The sequence below is a fragment of the Stigmatopora argus genome, chromosome 2, assembly GCF_051989625.1.
Source record: "Stigmatopora argus isolate UIUO_Sarg chromosome 2, RoL_Sarg_1.0, whole genome shotgun sequence".
NCBI lineage: Eukaryota > Metazoa > Chordata > Actinopteri > Syngnathiformes > Syngnathidae > Stigmatopora > Stigmatopora argus.
The window spans coordinates 6,899,767-6,913,804 of NC_135388.1; the positions used below are offsets into that span (position 1 = coordinate 6,899,767).

General features: G+C 40.3%; 1 protein-coding gene across 2 annotated transcripts in view; it reads left to right on the forward strand.

Moving 5' to 3' along the window:
• Window positions 1-1,183: 1,183 nt before the first annotated feature.
• The window catches only part of atosa (atos homolog A), a 30,909-nt gene continuing 18,054 nt past the window's right edge, over window positions 1,184-14,038 (forward strand). The window contains exon 1 of one of the 2 annotated variants that reach the window (XM_077587071.1): window positions 1,184-1,348. In XM_077587071.1, coding sequence (XP_077443197.1) covers window positions 1,327-1,348 — 22 coding nt within the window. In that variant the 5' untranslated portion in view covers window positions 1,184-1,326. Of the gene's footprint in view, window positions 1,349-4,141; window positions 4,945-14,038 lie in introns of those variants that run through there. The other variant, XM_077587081.1, reaches the window with a different exon arrangement.

Below are 14,038 nucleotides of genomic sequence, written 5' to 3' on the forward strand. Positions count from 1 at the left end.
GACTTGAATGTCATCCTTTTTTGTTTGTTTTTAATTTTCAGTGTTGAAATGCTTCAACATTTCTGAAGTTGTTGGTATTTACTGCTTGTAAAGGGTGTCTTCTTGTGATGATTTCATTGTTTTGTTCTACTTTTGCTCACGTACAGCAGGCAAAGTGAATCAATACGGCATCAAATCAGGTAAGCAAGTCAAATAAAATATGTCAAGTCTGCCTGGGAGGAGAATGTGCTTGATAAATAGTCCAGATCAGTAATCGATGCTGTCTGAGCAGGAAACATCACAGAAGAAGAACTCATATTCAGATGTGCGTGCTGTCTGTGATTTATTGCTTTGGGGGAAGAAAAATGTATTTACAGTCACATTGTGGTGGCCATAAATCATACCTTTACAAAATGAATGCAAGTTTCAATGCTAAAAACTTTTTGTTTTTAAACTCTTTCAAAGACTTCAACTTAGAGAAGTTCAAATTGATGTTTTTTCTATCAATAAAAATGGCAGTCATTGTTTTGATTATGTACTTTGGAATTTAAGGATGAATTAATAATGTTTGACAATGGAAGGTAAGTAGTTTTTTTAAGTTCAAATGGAAAAAAATAACACAATTTTGCAGGTGCCAACATTAAAATATGGTGATTATAAAAATAAGGCTCATACTATTGTAAACTGCTTTAATCTTAACACTGATTTTAAATTTAGGTAAGCAAATAACATACAAATGGATCTATTTTTGACAAGAAATAGTTGTAATGTCATATGTGTGAATTGTTGTCATTTAAAGTTAAATACAACTGAAAGATGCTTTATCAATTTATTAGATTAAGATTGTTTTGTCTTTTTAAATCTTCCATGTCTCCCTCCCTCCTCTACCACACCTGAATCAAATAATCAACCAATCAGCAAGCTGTCCAGGAGCTTGATCACAATCCTGATTATTTGATTCAGGTGTGTTGGTGGAGGGAGATATGGAAAACAGACCGGATAGCTCACAAATATGTCTCAGTAAAATGTTTTAAGCAGTTTTTGGACAATTTTAACCCAAAATTAAGTTACTGCATTAATTTATACGCCTACTTATAGATGCAGGCAACAAAATTCTCATTGTATTCAACAGCTGTATACATTTATCAAGCAGGGATGCAGTACTCGTGTTAGCCTGCTAGGTGGAAGTAACGCCATATGTTTTGCTTAGACTTCTTCGTTTTGACGACAACATCCACACAAATATTGTGCATTTACAAGTATCCAACGTTGGGACATGGCCTCGAGCTCAACATATTAACCTATTGTCTCCCATTGGCGACGATAGACGTCCAACCCTTAAGATTCATGCAAAGTGGGAGTTATGCAGGTAAAAAACGAAAACTTGGAATCACAAAATTATGATTTACGTATACTCCCGAGGCATTTGCTAGCTTCATCTAGTTCAGAATATCTACATTTTTTGTATGTGTTCGTGTGTAATTATGTGATAATGTTCATGTTTGACAAGGAGAAAAATGGTTTGTGTGTTTACTGACGACTAGCATTATGCTAGGGCTAACATAACATAATATAACATAACGCAGCCGCTCCGCCTACACGTCATCGTTTTTGTTGTAGTACCAAGAGCGACCTGTGGGTGTCCCCATGGCGCCAGGTGCACAGAATGCCCAAAAATAGAACACAAAGAAGAAAGAATTAGAAAATCTGGGTTAATTTTTTTTTGCGAGTAACCATGTCGCTTGTTAAAGTAAACTGTTTTTATTTTGTTAACTAAACACAAAAAATAATTGTAACCGCTACGATCTTTTAATCGTCCAGTCTTTGCTCACATTGTTCATAAGATATATTAACTGACAGGTGAACATTGACGGTGATGGTAACTTTAAATGGACAATCCGCCACTTAAGGTTGATCGCTTGTAAATATTGGAAAATTAGGCAAATAAACTAATTTTGGAGAAGAAAATTGTTAAATGAGCGCATGAGGAGGAAAAAACACTTGGAACGTTCTTTCTCAAGGTCCCCTTTAAATAGACCCTCATTTTGTCAAAACACATTTTGGAGTAAAACACTGATAGGCGTCGTTTGTATAAACTTTGGTCCTTTGTTGGCCCATTATCAGCTGCCTGTTGTTTGCAGTAATGCTGTGAACTTTGACCCTATTTTCCTCTCTTTGTGTTATCAAATCAGTGGCCAGGAGCCTTTTTCCAAACAGGTCTTTTTACTTTGAATCCCCCTTGCTTTTATCACAATTGTTTGAAATTGTAGTATACTTCTAAGAGTCAGGAAAACAACATAAACAACTTAGTTCAAACAAACCGAACGTTAACGAACAAATCCCACTCTTCTCATTTTGTCCTCTTTTAGAGTATAGTTAACATATTTCATTGGATAGTGGAAGACAGTAAACCATTGTAACAGAATAAAAATACAGAACCACCTGAGGTTTGACCATTAGTATGAACTATAAGAAAAACACGTATAAATGATCACATGTAACTTAAGTTTCAGCACAGCACGACTAATATGTAGATGTGAATGCAAAAAGTACATTAGTAAGGTTCACGAGCACAACTAAAAAGAGTAATGTTATAGTAAGGAGCGTTCCATGCCATATATAGGCAATATATTTTAAAATGTTTTTGTCAGAATAGTAGTGTCAATTATTCCTCCAAGTAATACAGTAACAAAAGCAAAACAAAACAACGGATCCTCTTTACATAGACGATCTTTGTCGCCATACTGTCCAACCACAGAGCAGAACAAAATGTTCATCACACGTGCGCACGTGAACGCACTCCCAAATCCCTGCTCGACCAATGAGCTGCCGGATAAGAATGATGACCCACCCCTTTACTCTTTGTTGAGACGTCGCTAACGTACTGCTAAATAAGTCGTTTGATGAAGAGCATGCATTTGTTGTCGTTGACAATATTCGTTTTTCGACAATTGTTGACGGTTGCCATGGTTGCAAACTCACGTGGAGGAAAAAGGGGAAGTGACTACGAGCGCGTCTGTTGTTGGGACACGTGACAAAACTGTGCTTGTGTATTTTGACTCACGTTGGGCATTTCGGCTCGCTCTCAGGGATGTGGATCATTTAACGACACTCGGGTCCTGAAAAATGACATTTGAAAATGTTGCCTGATTTAAACAGTTTTGTTGTTTTGTTTTGTTTTTGTTACAGGTGTACATTAATCTTTAAATGATTGACCAGTGATTAGCAAAATGTTACAACCATGCACTGAATAGTACATGTAATATGTTCTAGTTTCTTTTTTAATATAATTTCAGATTTAAATAAAGATTTTTATTAAATCATGTATTATGTGTGGTAAAGATTATTTATAGTAGAAGTGAGCAAAATGGAGCTTTGATTTGGAAGTTCAGTGCCGCCAATGAGTTAAATGTGTATCCTGTATTTTTTTTAAATAATGATTTTTGTATGAAAGTGTAAAAAACTAGCCAGCACTTTCACCTGGGGTTTAACGATAGATAATGTTGCTTGGTTATGCGAAACTCCCATCAAATCGATCTCATCTAATCTCTCATTTTCTGAACCGCTTTATCCTCACTAGGGTCGCGGGGGGTGCTGTAGCCTATCCCAGCTGACTTTGGGCCATAGGCTGGGGACACCCTGGCCAGCCAATCGCAGGGCACAAGCAGACAAACAACCATTCACGCTCACACTCATACCTAGGGGCAATTTAGAGTGTCCAATCAACCTACCATGCATGTCTTTGGAATGTGGGAGGAAACCGGAGTACCCGGAAAAAAACCACGCAGGCCCGGGGAGAACATGCAAACTCCACACAGGTGGACCAACCTGGATTTGAACCCAGGTCTCCCACTGTGAGGCCGACGCGCCAACCACCCAGACGCCGGGCCACCCTCCATCAAATCGATGAAAAGGCAAAACATTGGCCAACATCCTCGAGAGAGTAAAGCAAAATCGCATTTTTAATTTATTTTAAATATTGCAAAATAACAAGAGAGAAAACACTGTTCATTTTAATAACATATTTCTGTCTGACATTGTGGAATAATAAAGTGATGCGTTTAAAGGTTAATGTTCGTCAAGTCGTGAAGTTCGGTTCTTTTGTGACAGCTCGTCCCGGAACGACACATCACTCGTTTTGACAAGCAAAGCGGGGAGGGAACAACCTATGGAGGCTTGAGTGTGTCCTCCGCGTCGGTAAAGAGGAGGCGGAGGCGGAGGCGCAGGCGGAGGAGGAGGAGGAGGAAGACGAAGAGGGGATCAGACTCTAATAAGCATCACGACGAGGCAGCCTCGGTGTTCCTTTCATCCCTATACTTGCTTCCCCTAAATCGTCCGTCGTATAGCAGTCGACTGCTCGTTAGCTTTTCGTGACGAACGACACGTTAGCCTTTAGCTTTAGCGCAAACGTCCCGATTTTTTTTTCTTGTTGACGTTGTTATTGTCGAGGAGAAAAGTTTTGAAATGAGGAGTTAACAGTACTCAAGTCGATGGCGACCAACCGAGAAGACGGCTTGAGTCCATTCGAGTTGTAGTCGGCGTCAGCTAGCTGTATTACGACGTAAATATGGCTCAGGTGGTGGTATTTAAAACGGGGCTGTCACCGTAAGCCCAGTTCGCTTAAACAAAAGAGGCTGTCTGTCGCTTAAACAAAGGTTTTCGGACGACAGTCGCTTCCGTTGCTACCCCGATCGAGACACGACTTTTTTGGGAGTGGGGCTCGCAGGTGTCTTTTGAACAAAATGGGAGAGTACAGTAGCATGCTACCGAAGGGACGCTTTGTTGCGGGATAGGGCCAAGCCAGCCCCAGCCAGGCTGCACTGCGAAGGGGGGGTTGTCAAAGACAAGCCTTGACCAGGTTCGAAGGGCGAGGGGTGGACTTTTTGCCGTCAAAAATAAAGGAAAAACAAGGGGGGAAAGACCCCACAAGCCTGATGACACTGGACAACATGAAGCCCGAGAGAGGTAGGTTGATCACCCCTCCATCATGGACATGATGTCACTGTTACTTCACTGTATACATGTGTTTAGGTGTTTAGGTTCAGGATGGTATCCAAGCGACATAATGATGTCACTGATCCTCAAGGTATCCTCATGTTGTCCCAAGCAAACGAGGACACCCATTTTTCCCGGCTTGTTCCGTGTCAGCTTGTTTGTTTTCCTTCTCTTGGTGCGGCCTCGTTGTGGAAATGAAGCAGTCGCCTTATGGTCGGCAACCTGTTTCCACGTCTGCAGCGGCGATGAGGGTGAAACGGGGACAAGGGGGACACCCTTGTTTGTAATTATGTTAATTCCATTTTGAGACGCCGTCTGCATTCCTAATCATCAAAAAACTGCATTTGGTGATTGATTGTACTCTGCCAAAGGCACCGTGATGAGATTAGCTGCAGTCAATCGTGGGCTGGCCCTGTTTGTTTTGATGAGGTTATGAAAGGTAATAGGTACATATATCAATTGGTCACCCACTCCCACTGTCACCCTTTAATTTAATCGTTCTTTGTCTATTCCGTGATGTGACGCTTGGGTAATGACAACCTCTTAAAATGCAGCACACCACGTTGGGTCAGCTGCGAGAACCCTAAGGGAACGACGGCGGCTGTCTCGTGCCGTCTTGGTGGTCACGGGCGATGGTTCGCAGGTGGCGAAATCAACCGTGTTTGCTTTTTTTTATGACCGGTGGTAGGATTCACACAGCTGCCATCATCTTGTGGAAACTGGTTTCTGTGCGGGTGTGTTATCACATACAGTGGTGCTTTCAATGTATCAAATTCAGGGGTTTACAAGTTATGCTTTTATTCAATGTGCTTTAAATGTACAGTGGTAAAAGCCCAAAGTGAAAAAATGTGTTACTCATAACTGTTGTTCTTTTAGTGACTTAAGTGATGGTATGGTTTATTTCATAAACTTTAGCTGGATATCAAATTCTGTGTTTTAACTTTTTAAAGGATTATGTTACCATATCATGCTGGCACCTCACTGGCTGCCATATTCAGTTTTGACAGCTCGTACCAATAGATGATGACCCATGGAGAAAAATCAACTACACAAATGTCACCAATGACACGCTATTGTGAATGTAGAACACGTTCAATTGCGTGAACTTGGTCGAGATGTTTACTGCTCAGACGCCGTCTCTCGTCTGCATCCACAGATAGGCCTTTTGTTGCTGAGGAAAACGGTGTTGATTTAACTGTCAACTTTACTGGAGAATAAGGAAGGCACTTTTACTGTGAGGCGTTGGTTTTAAGCGGTTTCGAGGGTGGCTTGTCTGGACTTGTCCAGAAGTGTGCCCTCTGTTTTTAAACGTTGTAACCTTGAATTTGTACAAAGGGCTAGAAACTTGGGATGCGTGATTTTAAGATGATGAAAAAACACCTGGGTTAAGATCATCGACAAAGTATTGTATGTAAAAGGTAGAAAATATACCCAGTAGTTTGTTTAATTGAGGATTCTTTAAAACTAAAAACTATAAAATTTGACTAATGAAGTTTCTGCTAAAATATGGCTCACCTTACCACAATCAACTGATTATACTTGTAAAACACTACATTGGTATTTTTGGCTATTATTTGGATGATTTGTTAACCCAGCATAGAAAGGACATTGAACTGTACGTTATGACTAAGAACTAGGGAAATGCTTGACTGCTGATCAACCAACCATGAAGTCACATCATCAGATTTGTGAATATCACTTTCAGAACTGCGTAAAATAGTGCTCACTCCTCATCTTTCAGGAATTAAAGTTACTTTATTAAACCACAATAGAGTTTAGCTGATCTAGCAGGATATTTCCTGTGCTTGACCTACCTGACAGCAAAAGCTATGGTCCACATAAAGAAGTGTAATGTATTTAACCAGCCGTGCTTGTCCAAAGTAATTGGTCAGGAGAGCACTGCAAAGTAACAGAAGTCTTTCAATAAGTGGACGATAGGGACATTTTCAAGAACAGGATGTCCTTCCAAAATTGAGAGGGCTAGCTTGTGTTGGGGTCTGTTCAACCTTTTGAGCAGTAGATCTAGTCTAATGAAATCGGTAAGAAACACACAGCCAATTTCTAATCAAGGGATCAGAGTCAGTATTTTGGAAACAAAAAGAAGGACGAAACAATCTCAATTTGTTCCAAGGTTATGCAGAAAGCCTCTGTCGCATGTTGTAGGCCACGCTTATGTTATTCAGGGCACAACATGAGCACTTATGGCGTGCTAACCAGAGTCATCTGACCCTCTTGTTTTGCTGCGGGTTGGGCGATGAGTCAGGTCAGTGTGGGAGTGCTCGTTCAACAGCTTACTCCTAATAACCATTGCACCTTTGATATGTTTGCTTCAACCCGCTGCTTTGTGAAGTTTCTATGAAAACTGCCTGCAATTTTTTTTTCCACCATGTAATTGTATTGTCAAAATAATGTAACCACTAATTCAATCATTTTACTACATAGAACACTATCATAGATAAGTAACATTTGTTTTCCTTCCAGCAAGCCTTAACTTTCAAGGCCACCCTGCCCTCGCACTATCAGACATCAGTCATTAATTTACCTAATCCTAATGGGGCGGCAGTGATGCAGTTGGCAGCTCGAGTTGTCCTGGGACCAAAGGGTCAGCAGGTTCGATTCCAGGCTATGATTGTCCAATGTCAAAGTGCCCTTGGGCAAATCATTTGGGTTGGCAGGGGCACCAATGGTGTGTGAATGCTTAGGTAAAAATGTGGTTTGTTTATTCATGGTAAAAACAGTAGGCTTCTCCCATCAGGCTATGCTAGTTTTCTGGGGGAAACCCCACACTTGCATGGTATTTTTAACTATGTAATTGACTAATTTAGTGATGAAAATGGGTTGTTCCCCTTGATGATGCAATGTTAATCATTCATTAGGGGATTCCAGAAAAGTTATGGTTTTGGCCTGACACCAGCGAAAGGTCTTGCTCACATGAAAATGAGTTCAAAGTGTGCGTTTGTCCGTTAGGCAGCCCCTGCTTGACCCTATTCCTCTGCCTACCTTCTGTCGTGGCCTCGGCCAGATTACGGCTACCCTGAGATGTCCCAGACTCGTGCAAGCGGATCACGACTCTGCACTCTCACTGACAAAGAGCCCCAGATAAAGCAGAATGATATACAGAGCACCTGTCTCCTGTATTGTGTTTGCTGGCTCCTCCTGCAGTGATTTATCCCACAGCAGGAGGCACCGACAACAGGTGTGCTCGGCTTTGGCAGGCGACCGTTGCCTGCCTTGAAATCGGCAGTCTTCATTCACTTCTGCTGCTTGCTTCCATCTAAGCCACTGTGTCAACGTGGCGGCCCGGGGGCCAAATCTGGCCCAAAGCATCATTTTGTGCGGGAAAGTAAATCATGAGTGCCGACTTTCTGTTTTAGGATCAAATTAAAATGAAGAGTATAGATGTATATTACATTTTCTGATTTTTTTCCCCCCTTTAAATAATTTTTTTTAATTTTTTAATCCATTTTTTCTGTGTTTTTAGTTCAAAAATCATTTTGTAAAATCTAAAAATATATTTAAAAAAAGCTAAAATAAACATTGTTTTAGATCTATAAAAAAAACGTAATATTCAGGGCTTTTAATCCATTTATTAAAAAAAATCTAAACATTATATCTAAAATGGTCCGGCCCACGTGAACTCAAGTTGACGTTAAAGCGGCCCGCGAACCAACCTGAGTCTGACACCCTTGGCTTAAAGCAATGCAGACATTTGACTGCATCCTTTTTCTCATCCGATCACATAAACGTCATTCGATCTTGAAGCGCTTGATATGTCAAAGGCAGAGAAATGCTTTCACGGGTTGTTAGCAAGAAGCTAACAAAGGTCAGTTCTGGGCCAGCGTTTATCTCCAATGCTGTTTGTGAGAATTAAGTCAGATCTTAAGTAGCCTTGCCACGCATTGGCACTGCAAGGCACTTGGCCTCCCAGTCCTCCCAGTGTGCTAATGCACTTACATAATAATAATGTCGCACATGCTTAGCGATGACGTGCCCAAGCTCGGCGCTCGACACCACCAATGCTCAATGTTAACAAGCTATGGAGTGTCCATGGCAGACTGGTTAAACCTGCATGGGTTATCGTTTTTCTGCCAGCTTGTCACCCGTCATGTTGTGATGTCATGCTATACAACAGGAGGAGCCATCTGGACCTGTTGGGTGTTTTTTTTAGTCAAATGTCTTTTGGCATGCTATTTCAATGCCAAGTTTCATAGTGTGGAAAATAGAAAAAGGTAAATTAATCATTTCTGGTCAAAAGCAGCGTTGTGGTCTTTCATTGCGAATCTCTTTGGGGAAAAAAATTGCATAGTTAAAGAATAAACTGAATTTTCTACAGCTTTCTGTTAGATTTATGATGGGGAAACTCGTGACACAGTTGAGTGATAAACAATATATACCAGAACTGTGAAACTCTGCCCTTCAATGAGAGATGGTTGTTTGTTTTTCTGGGGAAAAAGTGCCTTAAAACCCCTTCACCTCCTCCTCATGATTGAGGTCTTCCTTTACATGTGGTAGTTTCAGGCAGAGGTTCTTGACCTTTATGACCTTGGGGCCCAACTTTTCCTGCACAAAGGATTCCTGTGCCACAATAAAATATGATTTGTGTTGGCTTTAGTTACATTTATAATAAATAATTGACCACAATCCAAAATCGTTTGAAGTTTAAAAAGCTAAAAGAAATGTGTTAAAAGGCCTCTTAAAATAAATATATTAAAATATTCAGAAAATAGCTTGCATACATTTCACTAAAAACTTTGATTTTTGACCCAGATGAAAAGTATTCATACAGTGAGATATTAATATAAAGATATAAAAAATATACATATTTTAATTACATCTAGGTTAGAGAGCACATTGGCAAATTCATTTGAACTGTTGTACGTTTTGATTAGCCTGCTGCATCGTTGTCTGAATTAATAGGACAAAATGGCAGTTAATGATCTTTTTTGTTGTTGTTTTCATTCAGTGTGACCATGTAACTCTTCTTGTAGCAGATACTTCGTTGCACTGTTAACAGAGAACACCTCAGGGACCTATTGTGGAGGTATTGAGCACATTGTTTATTAACAACAGTCGAAGGGTTCAGTGAATTTGAGACCCTTATCCCCTTTCGTATTTATGTTTCGCGAGCATCTCATCAACCAAACAATTGACTCAAGTATTTCTGGTAGTTCTGTAGCTTTTCGTCTTTGCGTCAGTTCAACTGGCAGTAAGTCTATCATGTTCCACGAGTCCTATGTTCTTTTTTCTCCTGTACTCAGCCCATTTTTTATTGGTCACTTCCCCCCTGCCCCCTTTCAGCCTTTGATGCGGTTGTACAATGGTTCTAAATTGTTCAGTAAATTGTGTAGTCTTGACAGCGGAAGGTGAATACAGTTAAACCTTAATTTGGTTTCATTTTGTGAATTCAGCTCGTTACTCGATTTAAGGCGGTGAGTCTATTGAATTCAGTCAAGTACCCCAAAGCTGATAGTGGGTCTTTACATTCCCAAAAATACAGTAAATCTAAAGAGCCTTGTGTGTGTCTATGGCAGCCATCTGCAGTCATCAACTTCCACCCTTAAGGTGTCAATGACCAAGTGACATACTTTCCTCGCGGCCTGGTGAGCCACGTCGCTCGGATTGCTTCAACGCGACTCGCCTTTCTAGAAGTTGGCATGAGAAGCGCAGGCGAGGTCAAAGGCCTAAGCATTCAAGTTCAGAATTGGATCTGGTTACAGATACAGTCTAGTCTGCCCTAGTGCCCTAGTGTCGTGGGTACATCACCCTTTGGATCTGCTACATAATGACAATAACCACAAACACCAAAGACAAGGTGATCAGTTTGAACAGTTCTTTTTCATCTTTACAATCTGACAAAGAAATTGGATGTATGCTTAATTTATACTAGTGGTCAGTGTGTGATGCTTGTACTAATGATAGTCAATTTGTACACATTCGGTGTGGAATGGTGTAGTAATTGCTTTGAGTGGTACACCTCCCTTATGAAGACACATTTTAGGAGTTTTACTTTTGTATATTTGAATTTAAATTATTAGGTTTAAAAATACTATATATTTTTAAAGGGGCTTTAAATTTTTCAGGGATTAGTGGTTGTTGTTTTTTTGTTTTTTTGCTCTGTCCTGAAATTACAGCGTGCACTTACATGGGCGCCATCCTGCCTCTATTTCATCTCTAACTCAACTGCTAAAGACAGATAATTGCAGTGTCGACATTGTCTTTATTGGGTGTCAGTGCCATCTTTACAGAACTGTGACACAGAGAAAAGGGTGATGGAAACATGCTATATATAATTTACAGACATTGTCAGTCTATAATTGCTTATATCAACCTGGGTAGTGAGCAGCTTATTTGAATAAATAGTTGCCGTGGCTATTATTATCAAAGAGGGCAAACTGTCATCTCCAACATGATAACAACAATCTGTGGCATCATGCACTAATGCAAGGGTGTCAGACTCGGGTTGGTTCGCGGGCCACTTTAACGTCAACTTGATTTCATGTGGGCCGGACCATTTTACATATAATATTTAGATTTTTTTTATAAATGGATTAAATGAACTAGATTAAAAGGCCGGAGATTCAGTTTTTTGTAGATCTAAAACAATGTTTATTTGATCTTTTTTTTAAATATATTTTTAGATTTTACAAAATGATTTTTGAACTAAACACACAGAAAAATGGATTAAAAATGTACAATTATTGGTTTAAAAGGGGGAAAATCAGGAAATTTAATATACATCTATACTCTTCATTTTAATTTGATCCTAAAACAGAAAGTCGGCACTCATGATTTACTTTCCCGGGCCACACAAAATGATGCGGCGCGCCAGATTTGGCCCTCGGACCGCCACTTTGACATCTGTGCCCTAATGCCTTTTTTTTTGGGGGGGGGGGGGGTTACTAAATAGTGTGAAATTCCTTGTGATCCTTCTGAGATCACAAAGTTATTGACTAAAAATGTCTTTTAAAAGTCACTTTGGGAGAATTTAGTGTTAATTCACCAACCGCTTGGTCCTGTTGGGCTAAATTTGTCATTTTAAACTCCTATTGTATGCATTGTTGATTTGCTCAGAGCATTTATGCAGGTTTTTCCTGGCTGCGCCTTTAAAAGATAGCCTTAACTATTAACTAACGCTTTAGTCACGAGTAACATTTTCTATGTTTTTCTAAACCAGATTAGAACTTTCTGGGGGGATTTAAAAGGTTGATTCTTTAAAAGACGATGGCCTGCTTTTCCCTCATGATGTGGGTTCTGTCTTTGTTCTCATGAAAACATGCATTTAACTCTGAAGTGGCTTATGGTTCATTTGTCTGTGAGCTCAGTAGCATGTATTTCTCCGCTGGCAAACAACTGCTGATTGTCCTAACAGTCACAGGCTGGTGTCAGAGAGGCCCATGTGTGGTGTGCGTGTTGTGTGTTTGGTTAGAACAATGGCAGCTGAGTTGACAAAACAGAGGAAGGATTCTATAGCTGGAACTCTACTCGGGCTCCTCAACCAATCAAAGCGTATTGCTGTGTGCTCAAGATCTTGTCCTTTGTATTACAGTGTTGAGAGAGGTAGAAAAAAACTCAGGTTGTGAGGTAATGGTTTTGAAGTGGTATTGATGCAAATGAAGCCGTTTTCTGCCAAAATTGAGAGACTTTAAACATTCAGCTACCAACTCATAATTCAAAAACTAGAAGGGTGATTATTTTTTTAACCACCTTGAATCGGATTTGTTTCTTCGATCTGATAGGTCTGCTTGACAATAAGGATGCATTAAAAAGCAGAGCTTGACTGATAAGAATCAAACGTTCTTTTGCAGTTAGTTTCTACTCGAAGCAGTGCTATGCCCCTTCATGTTTTTGCCACGCCATTGCATGACTCACTTTACGTGGAAACAACACTTCCACGTCTTCCCTTGTTTTAATTGCTTTGGCACAAAGCAGTCAAAAACAGGAAAGGTGAGCTCAATGCTAATTTCTTATGATTGTAATGTCGGACTGGGTGGGAGGGCAGCACCTGTAATCAAACAACACGAAAGAGAAGGCACACTCAAAAAGATCAGGACATTTCAGATGACCTATGATTGGCAGCACACCATCATGTTTTAATTACTTCAGCAGCACACTTGTCGGAGAGAACACAGTCTTAAATCAAAACACAACCTGACCCTTGGGTGTCTTTAAACATTCAATCTGCTCCTCACTGCCAATTACAAAGATGCAGGCGTACACTCCTCAATTCCAATTCTTCAGTCACTGTGATGGGAATGTTTAACAATGTCCCTGTTGCCATGGTAACATGTCCATTTTTGCCCTCCGGTTATTAATCTGGTGTGACCGCTGATGACTGCTCTGCGCTTGTCACCAAGTCAGTCAGTATTCCGGAGCTACTCTTTTGTGGCAGGACGGGAAATGGAAAAGTGTTGTTTCTGCATCGCCACTGGGAAACTCTGAATATTGTTTTCCTTACCTATCTTGAGCATTTTACGGTAAAACAAATGTTGAACGCTATTAATACGTCTTGTATCCGTTCATTAAAATGCAATTTTACGAGCAGATATGCAAACCATTTAGAAGTGCAATTCGCTATAATTGGTTTTTTTGTGTGTGTAATTTTTAATAGTCACACCAGTGGTGGGCCGTCAGGGCCTTCAAGGCCTTCTTTGCTGGCTAAGAAATATCTGAATCATATATTATATTTTGTCCATCAATACTTAAATACTTACTATTAAATAATTCCAAATTGTCTGTTAGCTTCCTTTCCCCCTGGTTGCACTGCTTCCAGATGTGTGTTTTCATATTGAAGCATTTAACCAATCACATTTCAGCCATTATTTGTTGCCAGGGTCAGAAATCTGCCTCAAGGCCTTCACAATCAGTTCTGCAGGCTCTGCTGCCTTAGACAGGCTTCGATAAGACTGTTGCTTTAACCAATCAGATTTCGAGTTGGCAACACCACAATGCATTGTCGCAGGCGTAGAGATACGTCATTGCCTTGTCACAGTCGCTGTCTTTTTCCCGGGGAAATGATACTCTGGGCCCGGTTCTGATGTCTAAAAAGCTCCAGTATTTGAATTTA